The sequence below is a fragment of the Eulemur rufifrons genome, chromosome 22, assembly GCF_041146395.1.
Source record: "Eulemur rufifrons isolate Redbay chromosome 22, OSU_ERuf_1, whole genome shotgun sequence".
Taxonomy (NCBI): Eukaryota; Metazoa; Chordata; class Mammalia; order Primates; family Lemuridae; genus Eulemur; species Eulemur rufifrons.
The window spans coordinates 1,658,284-1,680,782 of record NC_091004.1 but is presented as its reverse complement, the minus strand read 5'-3'; the positions used below and the strand labels follow the sequence as shown (position 1 = coordinate 1,680,782).

The 22,499-nt window shown below is 50.8% G+C and overlaps 1 protein-coding gene across 2 annotated transcripts in view; it reads left to right on the top strand.

The window, feature by feature from the left end:
- The first annotated feature begins 6,502 nt into the window (after positions 1-6,502).
- TMCC1 (transmembrane and coiled-coil domain family 1) overlaps positions 6,503-22,499 on the top strand; it is a 38,395-nt gene continuing 22,398 nt past the window's right edge. Inside the window, exons 1-3 of one of the 2 annotated variants that reach the window (XM_069497669.1) lie at positions 6,503-6,590; positions 11,780-11,835; positions 13,153-13,846. In XM_069497669.1, coding sequence (XP_069353770.1) covers positions 13,280-13,846 — 567 coding nt within the window. In that variant the 5' untranslated portion in view covers positions 6,503-6,590; positions 11,780-11,835; positions 13,153-13,279. Of the gene's footprint in view, positions 6,591-11,779; positions 11,836-13,152; positions 13,847-21,122; positions 21,153-22,499 lie in introns of those variants that run through there. The other variant, XM_069497670.1, reaches the window with a different exon arrangement.

Here is a 22,499-nt window from a genome sequence, read left to right as displayed (position 1 = left end):
TCAGTGGGCGGGGCCACGTCGCCCCGTGCCGGCTCTGAGCCCCCTTGCGCCGGCGCAGCGCCGTTCACCCGGCGACCGCGTGTGTGGGCGGGGCCACGTCGCCCCGTGCCGGCTCCGCCCCCTTGCGCCGGCGCAGCGCCGTTCACCCGGCGACCGCGTGTGTAGGCGGGCGGGTGAAGGGCGGGGCCACGTCGCCCTGGGCCGGCTCCGCCCCCTGTGGCGGCACCACGCCGTTCACCCGGCGACCGCGTGTGTGGGCGGGGCCACGTCGCCCCGTGCCGGCTCTCCGCCCCCCCCGCGACGTGCGTGCGCGCGCCCGCCCGCCGCCTCGCGCGTGCGCCGCCGGCCGGGGGCGGAGGTTGTGGGCGGTGGCGGCGGGGGCGCGCGCGCTCTTGCTCCCTGGCGCCGGTTCGCGCTCCCGCGCCGGGGCTGAGGCGGCGGCGGCGGCGGCGGCGGCGGCGGCGGCGCGGGGGGCGGGCCGGGAGGGGGGTGGCCGGGGGGGATGGGCCGGGCGCGGCGGCGGCCGCAGCGGCAGCAGCCGGCGCTTCAGTTCGAGCGACGGCGCCGGCGGGGACGCCCGCTGCTCCTCGCCGGCCCCCCGGTGAGTGAGCGCCCCCTCCGGGCCCCTCGGCGGCGGCGGCGGGCGGCGACAGTCGTGAGGGAGCGTGGCCCGCCGGCGCCGCTGCCGACGCGGGCCCGGCCTCCCGGGTGCGGCCTGGACCCTCGGTCGCCCCCGTCGAGGTGGAAACCCCGGGGCCGGGGACTCGACCCCCAGCGTCGCCCCTCCCCCCCCGCGGCCCTGTCCCCTTTCCCTGCTCGCCCCGCTGTCACTGTCACCCTGGGGTTCCTCCCGCCACCCCGTCGCCCCCTTCCCGGCACCCCGGCTCCGGGGCCGCGTGGGAACGGGGCTCCTGGGGGGAGGGGCGGGTCTGGGGTCTCATCAGCCCCCCGATCGCCGCGGGGGGTCCCATCCGTCGCCACCTGAAACCAGTTTTGCCCCTTTTGTTTGGATGTTGAACTTGGCGTCGGAGAGGAGGAGGGGGAGGAGCTGGTGCCAGGTCTGGCCTCCCGGTGCCCTTTTTATGAACCCGTTTAGGAAGGGGAAAAGGAGACGCAGCGAGTTGGATTTTCCCCACAGGGCCGGAGATCCGTTTATATTTTGCAAATCGCTGCTTTTTTTTTTTTTTTTTTTTTTAGCTTAAGTCGAGCTGTGTGCAAGTGTTGGTCCAGGAGTTGATTCTTTCCTTAGCAACCTCGTTGGTGACGGTCCCCAGACCCATCTGCTGGGCGTTTCTCGGAGCAGCCCACCTGGGCTGGGAGCTAACCCGTTATTTCTTCTCCCCACCCCGTCTTTTTGCTTTGGTGACATATTCCGCATGAGTCTTGGTAGATCCTAGCCCGGGCCGTTTGCAGGCTGCCCCTTCCTCGTGTCGTGGTTGTCATAGGGAACGGGAAGATGACCCACTCATGCAAAGCAGTTGCTGTTAAAGTCTGACATGCTCGTCTTTAGGAGAGGTCTGCATTCCTAAATTAGCTGCTGCTTTAAAAAACAAAAATCCACTTAGCACTCTGGGAGGCCAGGGCGGGAGGATCGCTCGAGGTCAGGAGTTCGAGACCAGCCTGAGCAAGAGCGAGACCCCGGCTCTACTAAAAATAGAAAGAAATGATCTGGACAACTAAAAATATATATAGAAAAAATGAGCCGGGCATGGTGGTGCATGCCTGGAGTCCCAGCTACTCGGGAGGCTGAGGCAGGAGGATCGCTTGAGCCCAGGAGGTTGAGGCTGCTGTGAGTGAGGCTGACGCCACGGTACTCTAGCCCGGGCGACAGAGCCAGACTCTGTCTCAAAAAAAAAAAAAAAAACAAAAAAAAAACACCAAAACAAAATCCAGGGCTTCAATAGCAGGTAGCTGCTTTAACAGAAAACCTGGATGTGTTGATGTCTTCTCGGCCATTATTTTAAATTTTGGAAGTGATGAGGTTAAACCAAACCCTGGTCGTTGAAAGTTACCTGTGTCTGGAAATTTTTGCAAAGGAATCTTGTGAAAACGTCAGTGTGTGAATGACATAAAATTCCCCCAGGACGGAGATCACTTTTTTTTTTTTTTTCCTTCTCCGTTTGTATTGTAGAAGATTGAAACTCACATTGTGAGTTACTAGTGTCACGTAACAAAAGATGCTTATAGGTGAGATTTTTAACTCCACAATACCTTGTCCTCTACCCGACAGAGTTGGCTTGTGGGTTTTTTTTTTTTTTTTTTGAAATCACACACCCACTTGCTGGCTAGTGTAGAAAGATGAAAAAAACTGCTTCTGGTTTGTGGGCGGAAACCTTTTCATTTCTAAAGAGTTTTCAGCTGCTTAGGCTGATCAGCAACATGGGAAAAATGTAGACGTTAAAAAGTCATTAACACGTGGTCTAGATGTGTTATAATTAAGAGCCTTTATTGAGAATTTGGCCTGTGTTGGGTGCTGTGTCCTGGGTAGAGGAAATGAGATTTCTCAAGAGTATTTGCATCTTCAGATAAACCGAAGTACACTCAGGTGACAATGTTGTGACAGCTTGTAGAAGTTGAGAGAATCTTTTACGAGCACACACCCCAAAAAAAAACCCCTGTAGTCTGCGATTTGATGAAGAGCCCCAATGTCCTGGGGCGGATCAGTGGTACCATTACTGTGAGCTCTTCCGATCTTTCTCTCTGCTGGGATGTTTTCCTTTGTCTGCAAAAGTTTTTATTTTTTATTTTTATTTTTTTTGTTGTTGAGACAGAGTCTCACTTTGTTGCCCAGGCTAGAGTGAGTGCCGTGGTGTCAGCCTCGCTCACAGCAACCTCAACCTCCTCGGCTCAAGCGATCCTCCTGCCTCAGCCTCCCGAGTAGCTGGGACGACAGGCATGCGCCACCACGCCCGGCTCATTTTTTCTATATATCTTGTAGTTGTCCAGCTAATTCTTTCTGTTTTTAGTAGAGATGGGGTCTCGCTCTTGCTCAGGCTGGTCTCGAACTCCTGACCTCGAGCGATCCTCCCGCCTCGGCCTCCCAGAGTGCTGGGATGACAGGCGTGAGCCACCGTGCCCGGCCAAAAGTTTTTATTCTTATCGCAAAGGTCCCAAACCTGTAACAGCCGAGGGCTTGCGTTTAAACAACTCAGAGTGGCGTTGATGGCTCATTAATTCATTTATTCATCAAATATTTATCGATGAATATTTTGTTCCAGGATTTTTTCCTAAGCACTGGGCTACAGTCAGGGAATGAAACAGACAAGACCTGTGCCCTAATTAAGCTTTATTCAGAGCGGGTGGGATTGAGGAATATACAACAAGTAAATAGACAGGGTCATTTCAGATAGTGCTAGAAACCATTGGGTAGTAAAGTTTTGTGTTTTTTTTTTTTTTTTTTGTGAAGAACTGGGCTTTATGGACCTTAAAGTCTATTTTGCATGTACTAAACTCTGCTGTTTTAAATTATTTTTTATTTTTTTATTTTTTTTTTTGAGACAGAGTCTGGCTCTGTCGCCCGGGCTAGAGTGCCGTGGCGTCAGCCTTGCTCACAGCAACCTCAGACTCCTGGGCTCAAGCGATCCTCCTGCCTCAGCCTCCCGAGTCGCTGGGACTACAGGCATGCTCCACCACACCCGGCTCATTTTTAAATTTTTTTTTTTTATAGAATTGAGGGTCTTGCTCTATTGCCCAGGCTGGTCTTGAACTCCTGGCCTCAAGCAGTCTGCCTGCCTCAGCCTCCCAAAGGGCTGGGATTATAGGCATGAGGCACTGCCCCCGGCCTTCCTGTATTTCCTAGCATTGAACTTGCCCACATAGCATGTCACTGTTGCTCTTGTGTCTTTTTCCATTTTGTTGCTGTCGGGGCTAGGAGGCCCTCGTCCTATCAAGTTTTAAAAGTCTACCCAGGCTGGGCGAGGCGGCTCAGGCCTGTCATCCCGGCACTCTGGGAGGCCGAGGCGGGAGGATCGCTCGAGGTCAGGAGTTCGGGACCAGCCTGAGCAAGAGCGAGACCCCGTCTCTACTAAAAATAGAAAGAAATTAGCTGCACAACTAAAAATATATATAGAAACAATGAGCCGGGCATGGTGGCGCATGCCTGTAGTCCCAGCTACTCGGGAGGCTGAGGCAGGAGGATGGCTTGAGCCTGGGAATTTGAGGCCAGCCTGGACAACATAGCAAGACCCCATCTCTACAAAAAAGAAAAATTAGCCGGGCATGGTAGCGCATGCCTGTAGTCCCAGCTACTCGGGAGGCTGAGGCAGGAGGATCGCTTGAGCCCAGGAGTCTGAGGTTGCTGTGAGCGAGGCTGACGCCACGGCACTCTAGCCCGGGCGACAGAGCCAGACTCTGTCTCAAAAAAAAAAAAAAAAAAAAAAATCTACCCATTGCAGAACCTAAGAATTGAAAGAGATCTTAACTTCTCACCAAATCGCGCTTTTCTGAAACGTCCTCGGTGATTTTTCAGCTTCTATTCGAACACCTTTGGTGTCAGAAAATTCAGGACTGTAAAGGCAGCTCGTGCAATGTTTAGATCTAATTGTTAGGCTGTTCTGCTTCGCGTGGTCATAGAATCGGGCTTTTCTGTCTCTCCTCCCTGATCCTGCCCACGATGTCCACCGCGGTGGAATCACACCTCATCCCAGGACCAGGTCTTCACGTTTAATGCATGAGGGAAAAAAAAACATAAAATGAAAACTTTGCTTGAAACATCCCTGAACTCGCTCGGAAAGTAGCCTGTGCATGGTTTTGCGTTCTATAATCATACATAATTCTTATGCACATTTAAGGCCGAGAAGCCACTGAGCTTGAGGGAAGGGAGGAAGAAGAAGACATAAGTTGTTACGTAGCTATGTGGACATTCAAACTGTTCTGCTTTTTCCGACATCCTTGGAATCTTGACAGTAGGGGGTGGGAGGAAGTTGAATATGTTTCTGCTTCCCCGTAGAGTTTATTTAATTGTACGTTTAATATTAAGCCTCTCTTACGTTAATAAATGTTTATAGATGCATTGTGACTATTAAACGAGGTCGTATATACGAGAGAACCTGGCACACAAAGGCGGCCTGTGAATGTGTGCAGAATTTGAGTCTCAATTTTTACTTTATTGGGTTGACACACACACACATACACACACACACACACACACACACACACGCACACACTGTCCTTTGCAAAGTTGCACAGAACAACTCAGCCACCTGCTTCCTGTCTTCCCATCTTGGCATTTCCTGCTGTGGCCGCGCTGACCAGCTGTCACTCTCTGTGTCCTTGAGCACTGCTGGCATGTGACAAGAGGTTGGCTCGTAAGTCAAATGGGTACACGGGGTCACCCTACTGGTGCTGCCTGGTGACCCTTAAAGCAACTATTGCTATTTCAGCCTGCCATTGAAGCCTCCACTTCTCAGGGACAAACGTGTTCATTTCTTTTACCTTTTTCTTACGTCTTCACCATTCTGGGTCTTGTAAGTGAGCCCATTTTTCATTCTTTCTTCTTTTATTTTTTTGAGACAGAGTCTGGCTCTGTCGCCCGGGCTAGAGTGCCGTGGTGTCAGCCTCGCTCACAGCAGCCTCAGACTCCTGGGCTCCAGCGATCCTCCTGCCTCAGCCTCCCGAGTAGCTGGGATGACAGGCATGCGCCACCACGCCCGGCTCATTTTTCTTTTTTTCTTTTTTGTAGAGATGGGGTCTTGCTATGTTGTCCAGGCTGGCCTCAAACTCCAGGTCTCAAGCGATCCTCCTGCCTCAGCCTCCCGAGTAGCTGGGACGACAGGCATGCACCACCACACCTGGCTCATTTATTCTATATATATTTTTAGTTGTCCAGCTAATTTCTTTCTATTTTTTTAGTAGAGACGGGGTCTCGCTCTTGCTCAGGCTGGTCTCGAACTCCTGACCTCGAGCGATCCTCCCGCCTCAGCCTCCCAGAGTGCCGGGATGACAGGCGTGAGCCGCCGCGCCCGGGTGATATTCACTAATGTTAATATGAAAAATTTTGCAGCCCGAGAACTGATACAGGTCGAGTACGCCTTACCTGAACTGCTTGGGACCAGAAGGGTTTCAGATTTTGGACTTTCTGAGATTTTGGAATATTTGTATCATCCTCACCGGTGGAGCATCCCTGATCTGAAAATCCTAAATTTGAAATGCTCCAACGGGCATTTCCTTTGAGCATGATGTTGGCGCTTAAAGGTGCAGATTTTGGAGCATTTCGAATTGGACTTTGGGATCTCGGATGCTTGTCCTGTGATTGTTCGTCTGACTTGTCATTTGCATTGTTTCAATAGTTCTTTCTTCTTCTCTTGATCCCGTGTCCCCGCAGGTGTTACTCTCCGGAGAAGACACACACACAGTCGGCGCTTCCTCCAGAGGCTGACACTTGGCGAACACATTCTCTCTCTCTCTCTCTCTCTTGGTCACAAGATCGAGAAGACGGGGCGTCCATCCTCCCAGCTCAGATCTCTTTTTTGTACGGATATTCTGTTTCTACGTCTTTTTTAAAAAGAACTCTTTGGGAAACACTTTGGATTACAACTGTTCATCCTCATCTATGCAAAGAAAGGAAAGCTAATTGCTGGGATTTCGAGGAGGTACGTGCTTTTTTTTTCTTCTGCCACAAAATCAAACCACTGACGCACGCACACAAAGCAGTATGAACTAATGACACAACCACGACACTTTCCTCTCTCGAACCCAGTTCTCATTCACTGGTTCCATCTTCGTTGCTCCTGTTTTCTCTTTTTTCTAGCAGTTGTAATAGCACAGGAACTTTGTTTTTTTTTTTTTGAGACACAGTCTCGCTCTGTCGCCCGGGCTAGAGTGCCGTGGCATCAGCCTCGCTCACAGCAACCTCAGACTCCTGGGCTCAAGCGATCCTCCTGCCTCAGCCTCCCGAGTACCTGGGACTGTAGGAGTAGCTGGGACTGCAGGAGTAGCTGGGACTGTGGGAGTAGCTGGGACTGTGGGAGCAGCTGGGACTGTGGGAGTAGCTGGGACTGTGGGAGTAGCTGGGACCACAGGCATGCACCACCATGCCCGGCTCATTTTTCTATATCTTTTTAGCTGTCCATATAATTTCTTTCTCTTTTTAGTAGAGACGGGGTCTCGCTCTTGCTCAGGCTGGTCTCAAACTCCTGAGCTCAAGCAATCCTCCCGCCTCGGCCTCCCAGAGTGCTGGGATGACAGGCTTGCGCCACCGTGCCCGGCCATCAGTTTTTCTTTCTGCAAACTTTCTGTTGGTACAGCCTGTTGTGATCATGCATCAAATTTTTAAATCTGCATGCTTAATTATGAACAGTAGACAGTGGTTTTTCCAGTGGCTGAACTTTTACGGAGGTGCTTAGTATATTTTAAAAAGTGGATTTGTCAAATGTAATGCAGAGAGGAAAGTCATTTTCTGTATTAAGGAACCATTTTACAGGATTCATTGGATAGTGGTTTTTTCTTTTTTTTTTGCAGACAGAGTCTCGCTCTGTCACCCAGGCTAGAGTGCTGTGGCATCAGCCTTGCTCACAGCAGCCTCACCCTCCTGGGCTCAAGTGATCCTCCTGCCTCAGCCTCCCGAGTAGCTGGGACTACAGGCATGCGCCACCACGCCCGGCTCATTTTTCTTTTTTGCTTTTTTGTAGAGATGGGGTCTTGCTATGTTGTCCAGGCTGGCCTCAAACTCCCGGGCTCAAGCGGTCCTCCTGCCTCAGTCTCCCGAGTAGCTGGGACGACAGGCGAGTGCCACCACACCCGGATAATTTTATATATATATATTTTTAGTTGTTTGGCTAATTTCTTTCTATTTTTAGTAGAGCCGGGGTCTCGCTCTTGCTCAGGCTGTTCTCGAACTCCTGACCTCGAGCGATCCTCCCGCCTCGGCCTCCCAGAGTGCTGGGATGACAGATATGAGCTACCATGCCCTGCCGAAGGTTTTTTTTTTTTTTTTTTTAATTTTTTTCCCATTTTCACTGACTACTAGCAGGATTTTTTTTTTTTTTTTAATCACGAAGGGATGGTACTGTTTTGTTGCCCATCCCCAGCCCTCCCATACACTGAATGATACATCACGAACAAATGTCCACCCACTTAATATTTTGTAGCGTCAAATTCTGACACTGAGGTGCAAAACATCTATTTCCCTACAGAGTTGGTTCCTGAAGGTAGAGGGCGGGAAGTGTTTAACCGTTTAACATGTATATTTTTGGAATTGTTGGATACTTTTGTCAGGCGAACTACGGGTCTGAACTATTGGTAACTGTTTCCTTCCTTGTTGCGTGTCGTGAAGTTCTTGCTCTGGTGCCCCAAACAGGTTTTTCCGGTCGTCACTGGTGATGGTAGTGCGGTGAGCTGCCCTGTCCCCTTCCTGGTCATGGGGACTGGATGCTGTGTGTTCGCCAGTGATCAGAAGGGAGTTGTAAGTCTCCTGGAAAATTTAACAGGTTTGCTGAGCACCAATTATGTCAGGTACTATGGAAGGAGAAAAATGAACGTAGCGAAGTCCTAGATAGGTTTGTTTTTTTAGGCAGGGAAAGGAAGGGAGGCAGAGCCAAATGACATCAGAACAAAAAAGGCAGCAGGTAAATTTCCTAGATTTAGAGACACAGGGTCTTGCTGTGTTGTCCAGGCTGGAGTACGGTGGCGTGATCATAGTTGACTGCAACCTTGAACTCCTGGGCTCAAGCAATCCTCCCACGTTAGCCTCGGTTAATTTTTTCCAACTTTTCTGTAGAGATTGGGTAGGGTGGCTCACACCTGTCATCGTACCACTTTGGGAGGCCAAGGTGGGAGGATCGCTCGAGGTCAGGACTTTGAGACCAGCCTGAGCAAGAGCGAGACCCCGTCTCTACTAAAAATAGAAATAAATTAGCTGGACAGCTAAACATATATAGGAAAAATGAACCGGGCGTGGTGGCGCATGCCTGTCGTCCCAGCTACTTGGGAGGCTGAGGCAGGAGGATCACTTGAGCCCAGGAGTTGGAGGTTGCCGTGAGCGAGGCTGACACCACTGCCGTCTAGCCCAGGCGACAGAGAAAGGCCCTGTCTTCAAAAAAAAAAAAAAAAAAAAAGTTTTTTTATAGAGACAGGTCTTGCTATGTTGCCCAGCCTGGTCTCAAACTCCGGGCCTCAAAGGATCCTCCCGCCTCAGCCTCCCTGAATGTTGGGATTATGGGCGTGAGCCACCGCGCCCGGGCTCATTTTTATCCTTAATCTTCCATGTCTGTGTCCTAGTGAGTTACATGCTTAAATAATAATAAATAAGCTTAAGCAGTAAAAATGTCTCTCCAGCTTTCAAAGATGTCTCTATAGTGAAAAGGAAATGGGACTTTGAGTCATCGCTTTTTTTCTTCTTGGGTATCGAAGGTTTACATGTTAGTACAGTCGATGCTGAAAGTTTTGCTGTGTTTGTGTCAAAATAAAGCGGATTATTCTATGGGCAGGTCAGCGTCTCAGGAGAAGTTTTAACTGTGGACAGCAAGAGGATTCCTTGAGCTTCCTGCTGTATTTCCTCTCATCAGATTGTTTTTCGGTTATTCATAGCTTACCCTGCGCTATGTTTGTTTGTGTCTGTCAACGGAAAAGAAGCCAAACTCTGTCAAATAACTTGAAAGAGATTTACTCTCAGCCAAATTTGAGGCTCATGACCCGGAGCCACGCCCGAGACGCCTTGAGCCTCATTTTTCTATATATTTTTAGCTGTCCAGCTCATTTCTTTCTATTTTTTAGTAGAGACGGGGTCTCGCTCTTGCTCAGGCTGCTCTCAAACTCCTGACCTCGAGTGATCCTCCCGCCTCGGCCTCCCAGAGTGCCGGGATGACAAGCGTGAGCCACCGCACGCGCCCGGCCTGATTTTTTGTATTTTATTTAGAGACGGGGTCTTGCTATGTTGTCCAGGCTGCTCTCCCCAGAGTGCTGGGATGACAGGCGTGAGCCACCGCACGCGCCTGGCCTGATTTTTTGTATTTTATTTAGAGACGGGGTCTTGCTATGTTGTCCAGGCTGCTCTCCCCAGAGTGCTGGGATGACAGGCGTGAGCCACCGCACGCGCCCGGCCTCCACTAATATTTTTAAAAAACTTACTCTGAAATGATTGAAGATTCATAGGAAATTGCAAAAATAGTACAGGGCGTCCCTTACCGGAGCTTCCTCCAAGGTGGCATCTTACGTAACTATCGTAAACTGTCAAAACCAGGAAATTGACATTGGTGTAATGTTACTAGACTTCTCGTGCTAAATCATTTGGAATCTGGGTGACCAATGTTTTCTTTCTCTTTAACGGTCATTGTTTCTCTAGACGTCTTTTATCTTTCCCCAAGTTGTTGAATTTCTGATATCACAGCTCTGTTTATAACAGGATCTTAACATTTTCCATTCCTTTGCGTTTTTATTTTTCGCGAATGATAGTATCCACTGTGTTTCTGATTTGGAACTGTTGAACCGTCGTCGAGAACTAACTGTTTGCTTACCATCAAAGCAGGCGCTTCCCCCAAGCAAGCGAATCCACACTCGGGCTTCAGAACAGTCGTTGGGAACTAGCGTGGGGGTTTCTTTTTAGGCCAAGGAAGCTATTCAAGAATTTTGTGAATAAGGCCGAGAGCTGAACTTGCCAGAATTCATGGGGAAGATGTTTTTTTTGTTGTTGCTGTTGTGTGTGGTCGAAGAGAGTTTTTCATCCAAACATTGCCCTGATTTCTTCTCCTTTCCCCTACTGAGTTGGTTTTTTTTTTTTTTTTCCTCCCTCATTTAATTTTTTTAAGTATCTGGAGATTTTTAACTTCTTTAAACGTTAATTTTTTTGGTTAGACTTTTTTATTCTTAGTGATTCATCTTGGGATGAGTTTAGCAAGAGGGTAGATGTCAAGACAAACCAGGGATCTGTCTTTGCTTTGGGACTTGCCAGTGAGGTGTAAAATATATATATATATGTATATATATTTTGTTATGAAAATGGCAAACGCATTTTTTTGTTGTTGTTGTTTTTATTATTTTTTGGAGATAGACTCTCGCTCTTTTGTCCTGGCTAGAGTGCCGTGGCATCAGCCTCGCTCACAGCAACCTCAGACTCCTGGGCTCCAGCGATCCTCCTGCCTCAGCCTCCCGAGTAGCTGGGACTACAGGCATGCACCACCATGCCCAGCTAATTTTTCTTTTTTGTAGAAATGGGGTCTTGCTATGTTGTCCAGGCTAGCCTCATACTCTGGGGCTCAAGCGATCCTCCTGCCTCAGCGTCCCGAGGAGCTGGGACTACAGGCATGTGCCACCATGCCCGGCTAATTTTTCTTTTTTGTAGAGATGGGATCTTGCTATGTTGTCCAGGCTAGCCTCAAACTCCGGGGCTCAAGCCATCCTCCTGCCTCAGCCTCCCGAGTAGCTGGGACTACAGGCATGCGCCACCACGCCCGGCTAATGTTTTCTATATATGTTTTTAGCTGTCCAGCTAATTTCTTTCTATTTTTAGTAGAGACGGGGCCTCGCTCTTGCTCAGGCTGGTCTCGAACTCCTGACCTCGAGCGATCCTCCCACCTCGGCCTCCCCGAGTGCCGGGATGACAGGCGTGAGCCACTGCGCCTGGCCTTCTTCTTTCTTGATTATAATTGTTCCTGATGATATTTCTGAAAAATTCGGAAATACTAAAAGGTACTAGGAAAAAATGGCCATACCCTACCAGCAAGAGATGAGGACTGTTGATATTTTGTTGTAGAAATTTCCAGTTTTTTTCTGCATATCTGTAATAGATAGATAAGTTTCCCCCTCTAAATTTCTCACTTTGTAATTCTTAATGTTTGCTTTGCAGCTTTTCCTAAAAGGACTCTGGTACACCTTAGAAGAGCTTGAGGGAAATTGATGAAGGTAAGTACCCAGCTCTTTATACTTAATGCAATTAAGTTGGTTCGTGGCCAAACCAAAGCACTGTGGTCACCACATCTATCAAAAAACTAAGGCAGGGCGCGGTGGCTCACACCTGTCATCCCAGCACTCTGGGAGGCCGAGGCCGGAGGATCGCTCGAGGTCAGGAGTTTGAGACCAGCCTGAGCAAGAGCGAGACCCTGTCTCTACTAAAAAAATTAGAAAGAAATGACCTGGGCAGCTAAAAATATATATAGAGAAAATGAGCTGGGCGTGGTGGTGCATGCCTGTAGTCCCAGCTACTCGGGAGGCTGAGGCGGGAGGATGGCTTGAGACCTGGAGTTTGAGGCCAGCCTGGACAATATAGCAAGACCCCATCTCTACAAAAAAGAAAAATGAGCCGGGCATGGTGGCGCATGCCTATAGTCCCAGCTACTCGGGAGGCTGAGGCAGGAGGATCGCTTGAGCCCAGGAGTCTGAGGCTGATGTGAGCGAGGCTGACACCACGGCACTCTAGCCCGGGCGACAGAGCCAGACTCTGTCTGAAAAACAAAACAAAACCAAAAAAAAAAAACCCTGAAAAAATTGGAAAGAAAAACTTAAGGGGGAAAAAGGCAAAGACAATTTGTATATAATCTGGTATGGTTTTACAGAGTACCCTCAATGTTTGATGGAGTTTAAAAACAAAATTTTTTCACCTATTTCTCATATTAATTTAGAACAACTTGTTTCCTGAATGTGAGCTAATGGCGTATTTTTTTTTTTTTTTTCTATTTTTAGTTGTTTGGCTAATTTCTTTCTATTTTTAGTAGAGACGGGGTCTCGCTCTTGCTCAGGCTGGTCTCGAACTCCTGACCTCGAGCGATCCTCCCACCTCGGCCTCCCAGAGTGCCAGGATGACAGGCGTGCGCCACCGCGCCCGGCCTATCCATTTCTTCCTATACCGAAACTTGCAGGGATTTAAGATCTTTGCTATTTTCATGTCCTGTGTGCTTTCTCTGGGCCTGGTCTTAGAAAATAATAATCTTGTCTTTAGAAACTAATAATGACCCACTGTCTAGAAAACAGTGTGTTTCAGTCTTCTGATTAAAGATTGCTGAATGCCAGTGCCCGTCTGTTTGGCTAGCAGCATGCTTTTCTTTGTTTTTGCACTGGAGTTTCTGTATGGATTTATGATATAAGGTTCCTTTTTTTGTTCGTTTTTTTTTTTGTTTGTTTGTGGTTTTTTTTTTTTTCGTTTTTTTTTTTTTTTGGTTTTCGTTTTTTTTTTTTTTTTTTTTTTTTTTTTTTTTTGGTTTTTGTTTTTTTTTTTAACATTAGAGAGGCATGAAGCCTCCGTCGCCCAGCCGCACGCGTGGCGACTGCTGAAGCCAATGCCCACCCAACTGGACGGGCTTGGCATGCCTAAGAAATTCTAAGACTGCAGACCAGCGTGCTCAGTGCCCCCATGGAGCCTGCGGGCAGCGAACAGTTCTACGAGGACCCGGATCCCGGGGGCAGATCCCAAGATGGGGAGGCCCGGAAGCAGGCGGACCCGGAGCAGAAGCTGTCCAAGATGACGCACAACGCCCTGGAGAACATCAACGTGATCGGCCAGGGCCTGAAGCACCTCTTCCAGCACCAGCGCCGGCGCTCGTCTGTGTCCCCGCATGACGTCCAGCAGCTGCAGGCGGCCGAGGCCGAGCCCGACGCGGACCCCGAGGGCCAGGCCGCGTGCCCCGAGGTGGACGGCGTGGCCACCCACCCCACGGCGCTGAACCGCGTGCTTCAGCAGATCCGGGTGCCGCCCAAGATGAAGAGGGGGACCAGCCTGCACAGCCGGCGGGGCAAGCCCGACGCCCCCAAAGGGAGCCCCCAGATCAACAGGAAGTCGGGCCAGGAGACGACGGCCGTCACCCAGGCGGGCCGGCCCCGGTCCTCGTCCACCACCGACGCCCCCACCAGCTCGGCCATGATGGAGATCGCCTGTGCCGCGGCCGCCTGTCTGCCCGGGGAGGAGGGGACAGCCGAGCGAGTAAGTGCGTTAGAGTCTCCCTCTCTGTTAACCTGCCCTCGGCGGATCTGGGCCTCCCTGGGCTCTCCTTGGTTTTTTTTTTGGAGACAGAGTCTGGCTCTGTCACCCGGGCTAGAGTGCCATGGCGTGAGCCTCGCTCACAGCAGCCTCAACCTCCTGGGCTCAAGCCATCCTCCTGCCTCGGCCTCCCGAGTAGCTGGGACTACAGGCATGCGCCACCATGCCCGGCTCATTCTTCTTTTTTTCTTTTTTGTAGAGATGGGGTCTTGCTATGTTGTCCGGGCTGGCCTCAAACTCTGGGACTCAAGCCATCCTCCTGCCTCAGCCTCCCGAGTCGCTGGGACGACAGGCATGCGCCACCACGCCCGGCTCATTTTTTCTATATATATTTTTAGCTGTCCAGCTAATTTCTTTCTATTTTTTAGTAGAGACGGGGTCTCGCTCTTGCTCAGGCTGGTCTCGAACTCCTGACCTCGAGCGATCCTCCCGCCTCGGCCTCCCCGAGTGCTGGGATGACAGGCCTGAGCCCCCACGCCCGGCCTGTGTACGGCTTCTTTCGTTTAGCGTGATACTTTCCTGATTCAACTGTGTTGTTGCCTGTATCGATTGTCTGTTTCTATTGCTGAGTAGAATTCGTTTATCCGTCTATCAGTTGATAGACATTTGGGTTGTTTCTCGTTTTTTTTTTGGCTGTTACGAATTAAGCTACCGTCAACTTTTGCATATAGAGCTTTGTGTGAGCGTCTGTTTCCATTTCTGGGAGGTGTCTGGTAAGTGCATGTTTAACGCACAAGGTGGCTGGGTCGCACCGCAGCGTGTGACGATTTCGGCTTCTCCACGTCCTTGTCAGCGTCTGGTACCGTCATTCTAAAATATTTGTCCTTAGCGCACGTGGTCGTATAGCATTGAAGTTTTCAGTTTGCATTTCTCTAACGACTGTTGACGTGAAAAGATTCATAGGATTTTTTTAATGCCATTTCGACAATTGGCTGGTGATTTAAAAAAGAGATTATTTCTGAGGATGGATGTGAATTTTTCCTGGACATTTATGTGATCTGGCAGAACTCTTCAGAATTAGCAGGCTGGTTAGTTACTCATACAAAACATGCTGTTGGTTTCATTATATCTGCTAAGAAACCAACTTCTTACGGTTTTCATAATTTCTCTCTCTTTTCTTTTTTTTTTTTGTAACCACCAATCTGGGAGAAAGTTCATGTCGTTCAGTTGTAAAATCAGAGCGCAGTTAACAGTGGTTTTGATTTATAGAATTTGACACGTCTAGGTGTAGAATGTGCGAGGTTTTAATTTGCTTCTTAAAAGTCTAGGTTGTATCGTCTTTGCGAACCACACATTGCTAGAACTTACGCTTCCGTTCTTAGGCAGCATATTTGGGACCAAATAGTTTGTCATTGATCAAAAGTCATTTAAAGTAGATGATCAAAAATGAGAGCTGTATACTTTGAATGTTTTATTTTGACTTAAACCCAGGACTGTAACATTGTTGCATATAATTACGAATTCACTGATCAGATTTACGTACCTTTCTTGCATGAATTGCAGTTCTATTCCATAGACTACAGTTTCGTCTTTTGCTTTTTAGAAATCAGAGTAGTAATCTTACGACACCTGGAAGCAGTCAGGGGCTGAATCTTACCTTTTTTTTTTTTTTTTTGGAGACAGGGTCTTGCTCTGTTGCCCAGGCTGGAGTGCACTGGTACAATCATAGCTCCCTGTAACCTCTAATTCCCGGGCTCAAGCGATCCTGCTGCCTCAGCCTCCCACATAGCTAGGACTACAGGCATGCACCACCACGCCCAGCTAATTTTTAGTTTTGTTTTGTAGAGATGGGGTCTTACTGTGTTGCCCAGGCTGGTCTGGAACTCCTGGCCTCAAGTGATCCTCTTGCCTTGGCCTTTCAAAGTGCTGGGATTACAGGCACGAGTCACCTCGCCTGGCTGGAACCTTAGATTTTAATAATCTCTTGAAATGCTTTGCCCACCTTAAATCTTTTTTTTTTTTTTTTTTTTTTTTGAGACAGAGTCTGGCTCTGTCGCCCGGGCTAGAGTGCCGTGGCGTCAGCCTCGCTCACAGCAGCCTCAACCTCCTGGGCTCAAGCGATCCTCCTGCCTCAGCGTCCCGAGTAGCTGGGACAACAGGCATGCGCCACTACACCCGGATCATTTTTCTTTTTTGTAGAGATGGGGTCTTGCTATGTTGTCCAGGCTGGCCTCAAACTCCGGGGCTCAAGCGATCCTCCTGCCTCAGCCTCCCGAGTAGCTGGGACTACAGGCATGCGCCACCACGCCCGGCTCATTTTGTCTATATATACTTTTAGTTGTCCAGCTCATTTCTTTCTATTTTTAGTAGAGACGGGGTCTCGCTCTTGCTGAGGCTGGTCTCGAACTCCTGACCTCGAGCAATCCTCCCGCCTCGGCCTCCCAGCATGCCGGGATGACAGGCGTGAGCCACCGCGCCCAGCCGTTTTGGGACTATTTTTGAGCGCCAGTTGATCTAACAATCAGTCCAATAACTCAGGTTACTGAACGACTAACAGGTGAGGAGCAGGGACAGCTGTCTGAGGCACAGGGACGGTCCCCAGGTGGGGGGACGGACCGGGATGGCGTGAGATTTTATCACGCTACTCAGAACACTACGCAGCTTAAAACTTAGGATTTGGGTTATTTTTGTTTTTTTTTTTCTGGTATTTTCCATGTAATATTTTGGGACCCAGGTTGACGGTGGGTCACTATAAACCACAGAGAAGGGGCCACTGTGGTCATAGGAATGTCATAGCGGTGCTTTGAGACATCAGCGGCGTCGTAGGTGGGAAAGGCCTCCCCCGGGGACAGCCCGGCGTGGCCGATCCCCACACAGGCTGTGCGCGCAGCCCAAGGGGCGGTTCTGCTCCCGGGAGGCACAGGGGACGGGTGACAATGACAGAGTCGAGTGGCTGCTCTGACCAGTGACAAATTTCACTGGGAAGCCACGAGCGATTCGGGGAGCAGCAGACGGACCGGGATGTTCCCTTAAAATGGAACTTTGTCCTCGCAGAGGTTGTCTGAAAGCGACTCAGACAGACAGACAGACGGACAGACAAAGAGTGACAAGCGACAGCAAAGTATTCCGTAGTTCTGGAACAATCCGCACAGCTGTCGTCTTCCGTATCTCTTTAACCTGCAGGGATTCACTCTGAGCTGTCCCCTGAGCTGTCCCCTGAGTTGTCCCCTTTTGTCTCCTGTGTGTGTGTGTGTGGATTTTTAAAAACGACTCCTCTGTTCCCACGAGGAGAGAGGGCGGTGGCTTTGATGTCCCCGGCGGGGTGTGCCCAGCCTGCACCTGACATTCCTCCCGAGACGGGTCCCTCCCTGTGACTCAGAGGAGAGGCTGGGCCAGCTGTGCCAGACAAAGCCACCGCCGCGGCCACCGCCACCGCCACCGGGCCGGCTGGGAGGAGTTTCCCTCCGCAGCTGGGAGCCGGTGCCGTGTCCGTCCGGGGCCGGGTGTCTGTCCCCTGCTTGTCTCTGCACCCGGAGGGTCACCCGGGGTGCAGGTGGACGGGGTGTCGCTCTCTGCAGGGGAGACGCCCACCGGGAGGAGCCGGCCGGTCCCCTACCTGGGGCCGGTGCTCCCCAGCCCTGGCCACTCCTCCTGCTCCCGGTGACATCGGGTGGCACCACGGCGACATCACGGCGACCCCCTGCAAAGGGAAGGGGTGGGCCTTGTGTCCCCGACCCCTCGCAGGAAGTGCCAGCAGAGCTTGGCACCGGGCTCCTGCCCCGCCCCCTGCCCCACGCGCGTCCCCCGGTGGAACAATGAAGCGCTTCCGAGTTTGCTAAGAGTCCCCGGGGACGTGCCCCGGGCTCCCGTGACAGTCCTCAAAATGCTCCGCCACCGCCGCCCACTGTCTCAGGACCCCGTCGTGTGAAAAGCCCTCCCCCCCTCCCCTGCGCATCGCTGTGTCTGGAGACCCTCGGGGTGGCCATGGTCCAGCGCTTCAGCCTCAGGCGGCAGCTGTCCAAGGTGGGTCCCCGGTGGCGGCGGTGGCCGGGTGTGTGTGCAGGGAAACTCTCACGTGCCTCCGCGTGGCCCAGCGCTGGGGAGGGGCCGGGGAGGGGAGGCCGGGCTGCCTTTTGTTCTCGCCTGCGACAGACAAAAAGCCCCAAGGCTGGCTGCCCTGGTGTCCCCAGCTGGCGTCCCCGCCCCCCCTGCAGCCCGGCTGTCATCTGCTCGGGGACGGAGCCGTAGCTTGCTTGCTTGCGCCTGAGACAGGATTTGCAGAAGGGGGTGTGCGAGAGGGAGGTAATCGGGGGGGACGGTTGCAGGCGTGTGTTTAATCAATTAGCGGTTGATCTAGCGGCAGCTCCTGGTCTGGGGGATCGGTGCTTTCGTGCACCTCTCTGTGGCCAGCCGGGGACAACGACAGACCGCAAAACAGTGCCACGAGCAAGATGTGCACGCAAATGGTAGAATGAGTGGCTGTGTGGGGACGCTCGCGCGCTTGCAGTCGCCAGGAAGCTCGCCGAGCCCTTGGGACGGAGTTCTGATCGGAAGGCAGCTCTCATGGGTGCGGCGTGTACGAGAGAGTTCTTTGGACCCGGGAAAATCAAAGTTAAAAAATAAAGACACCCGGCCGGGCGCGGTGGGTGGCGCACGCCTGTCACCCCAGCACTCGGGGAGGCCGAGGAGGGAGGATCGCTAGAGGTCAGGAGTCCGAGAGCAGCCTGAGCAAGAGCGAGACCCCGTCTCTACTAAAAAGAGAAAGAAATTAGCCAAACAACTAAAAATAGGAAAAATGAGCCAGGCCTGGGGGCGCACGCCTGTCGTCCCAGCTACTCGGGAGGCTGAGGCAGGAGGATCGCTTGAGCCCTGGAGTTTGAGGCCAGCCTGGACAACATAGCAAGACCCCATCTCTACAAAAAAGCAAAAAAGAAAAATCAGCCGGGCGTGGTGGCGCATGCCTATAGTCCCAGCTACTTGGGAGGCTGAGGCAGGAGGATTGCTTGAGCCCAGGAGTCTGAGGCTGCTGTGAGTGAGGCTGACACCACGGCACTCTAGCCTGGGCGACAGAGCCAGACTCTGTCTCAAAAAAAAACAAACAAACAAAAAAAAAAACCCCACCTTAAAAAATGGTCAAATGGTTAAAATGAAAAAATACAGTTCCAGATGCTGGCAAGGACACAGAAAACAACAGGAGCTCTCTCGTGCCTTGCTGGTAGGTAGGGAAAATGGCGAAATAAGTCTGGAAAACAGTCAGGCGATTTCTTTTTTTTTTTTTTTTTTTTTTTTTTTTTTTGTTGAGACAGAGTCTCACTTTGTTGCCCAGGCTAGAGTGAGTGCCGTGGCGTCAGCTTAGCTCACAGCAACCTCAGACTCCTGGGCTTAAGCGATCCTACTGCCTCAGCCTCCCGAGTAGCTGGGACTACAGGCATGCGCCACTATGCCCGGCTAATTTTTTCTATATAGATTTTTAGTTGTCCATATAATGTCTTTCTATTTTTAGTAGAAACGGGGTCTCGCTCAGGCTGGTCTCGAACTCCTGACCTTGAGCAATCCACCCGCCTCGGCCTCCCAGAGTGCTAGGATTACAGGCGTGAGCCACCGCGCCCGGCCGCGATTTCTTTTTAAGTTAAACATACGCTGACCAGGGGACCCAGCAAATCCACTCCTGGGCGTTTACCCTGGAAAAACGGAAATTCACTTTTGCATGCAATCTTTTACCCCGGTGTTTATAGCGCCTGGGATCATTAATTGCTAAAAAGTAGAAGCCACCCAGATGTCCTTTGGGGTATACACGCTCTGGTAGCTCCATACAGCGGACTCTACTACTCAGCAACAAGAAGGAATGAATTGTTGATACATGTATCACCCTGGTTGTAGCCGAAGGATACTATGCTGGTAAAAGAAATGGTCTCAGTTACAACATGATACGATTCTGTTTATGTGACATTGTCAGAAAGGACGATGGTGGAAAAGAAGGGGCCAGGAGTTCGTGGTGGGCTCAGGCGTGACCGTGTGAGGAAGTCTTTCAAAGCTTCTCTGTATCGCGATCGTACTGCTGGTTTTATGAGTCTCTGCATGTTTTAAAATTCACAGAACCGCGCACACACCCAACAGGTGAATTTTGTGATGTTAACCTAAGAATTTTTTTTTTTTTTTTTTTTGCAATTTAGTAGCTTACAGTGGCAGTTGATTATCTGTCTTGATTCTGTGGGCTGAGCAGGTGTTTCTGGTTTGGGTCACGTTGGCTGGGATATGGGGACGACCACAAAGTCCAAGTGACCTCACTCCCGCGCTAGCAGTTGGTCAGCCGCTGAGTCAGAGTTCAGCTGTGTCTCTCGGTCAGAGACCTCGATTCGCTTACTCTTTTTTTTTTTTTTTTTTTTTTTTTTGAGACAGAGTCTGGCTCTGTCGCCCAGGCTGGAGTGCCGTGGCGTCAGCCTCGCTCACAGCAGCCTCAACCTCCTGGGCTCCAGCGATCCTCCTGCCTCAGCCTCCCGAGTAGCTGGGACTAGAGGAGTAGCTGGGACTAGAGGAGTAGCTGGGACTGCGGGAGTAGCTGGGGCTGCGGGAGTAGCTGGGACTGTGGGAGTAGTTGGGACTAGAGGAGTAGCTGGGACTGTGGGAGTAGCTGGGACTGTGGGAGTAGCTGGGACTGGAGGAGTAGCTGGGACCGGAGGAGTAGCTGGGACCGGAGGAGTAGCTGGGACCGGAGTAGCTGGGACTGCGGGAGTAGCTGGGACCGCGGGAGTAGCTGGGACTGTGGGAGTAGCTGGGACGACAGGAGTAGCTGGGGTGACAGGCGTGAGCCACCGCGCCCGGCTCATTTTTTTCTATCTATATTTTTAGCTGTGCAGCTCATTTCTTTCTATTTTTAGTGGAGACGGGGTCTCGCTCCTGCCCAGGCTGGTCTCCCTTTTAACATCGCGAGCTGGCTGCGTTTGGGATTCAGAGTATCGCGGGCGGTGCTCGTTGCCTAACCGGGCTGAAGGTGATCTCCTGCGGCAGCTAGATCTGTTGTTTTGGAGCGGCCATTCCTTTCTAGAACAGGCGTTCTGTCCCGCTGCCAGCGTGCCCTGGCCGCCTCTTGCTTCATATTACAGCGATCCTGCTTTGTCAGGGTCGGATTCGGCCTCGCGGGGCCGGAGACAGCCACGCCTGACCTCGTGCCACGGGACAGCATGTTCAGATCTGGGAGAAACCCGGGGCTTCTCCGGCATATTCCTCCTCCTCCTCCTCCTCCTCCTCCTCCTCCTCCTCCTCCTCCTCCTCCCTCCCAAGCATGGAGCCCTCCGTCTCCTCGGAAACCGTATGTTGTATATGTGTGTGTATCTGTCTTTTTTTCCTTTAAAAAAAAAAAAAAAATCTGTTTCCTGAATCCCATAGTTGTCGCGGGAGGGGGGGGGGGGGCTGGTTGAATAATAGACAGACGCAGGAAACGGCTCAAACTTTGCATTATTTTTTTTTTTTTCCGGCGCTAGATCTCAGCCAGGGGGCATTTGCTATTTTAGGGCCGGCTCTTAGGAACGACCGGTGTTGAGATTTGCAGTAATGGCGAAGTGTGTGTGTGTGTTTCCTAGCTGTCCCTTTCCGGGTGGGCCGAGAGCAGAGGGTGCTTTGTTGGTCGTGCGAGCCTGCTCAGCTCACATTGTCCTGGCGGGTCCCCTCTCTTCCGTCCCCGCAGAGTAAGCATTTCTTTCAATGAACAAAAGCGTCGCCTTTTCCCCTGGCTGCTTTGGGAGAAGCTGGGGTTAAACTGGAAGAAGCCAGGCACGCATAACAAACAGGAGTTTGGTTTTAGAGCCCTTGGAAATATTTCTCACATTAAAAAAAAAAAAAAAAAAAAGGGGGCTCTTATTGCTCACCTACTTATTTTCCAAGTATTTCCCCTCCCCCGCCCAGGGACTTGGCAATTTTCTGAATCGTAAAGCAATGCACACAGACCTGGGTGCTAAATCTGTGTTCTCCAAACCAGCAGAATAATAGATGGCTGAGCTGAAGCCGGGTAGGAAGACGGTCCAGAGACATGATTCCCATTTCATGCATAGCCTGGAGGAGAAAACTTTAACCCTATAGTTTGATTTCGTCAGGATTTTTTTTTTTTTTTTTGGAGTTGGTTTTTTTTTATTTATTTTTATTTTATTTTTTATTTTTATTTTTATTTTTTTTTTCTTTTTCCCTTCCTTTAAAAGCTCTGTAGGAGTTGGTTTTCTAAATGTAGATATTTTTTTTTCTAAGAGAAAAAGACAAAAGCAAAGTGGATTCTTTATAGGTCTGCGTGATCCTAAGGTCAGGGTACATTCGTGCAGTTTGATTGAAGATCCCAGCAGATTTTCACTCTTAAGTTGGATATTGAATTACTCTCTCGCGCCTTCTGGTTGGAAATTCAAACGCCAACTTTGTTCACGGATCTGTGCCCTCGTTTTTTTTTTTGTTTTTTTTTTTTTCTCCTGTTGTTGTTTGTTCTGTGTCTTGGATTCAAACACCCTGGCACATCTCTGTTTGTTCTGAGGTTACAAAAGGTCAGTTTGCTGATCTCTGTCTTACTAAGAATGCCGCCAGCCTGGGGCCAGTGGTGGGGTGATCGGGGCCAGTGGTGGGGTGATCGGGCAAGTGGTGGGGTGATCGGGGCCAGTGGGGGGGTGATCGGGGGCCA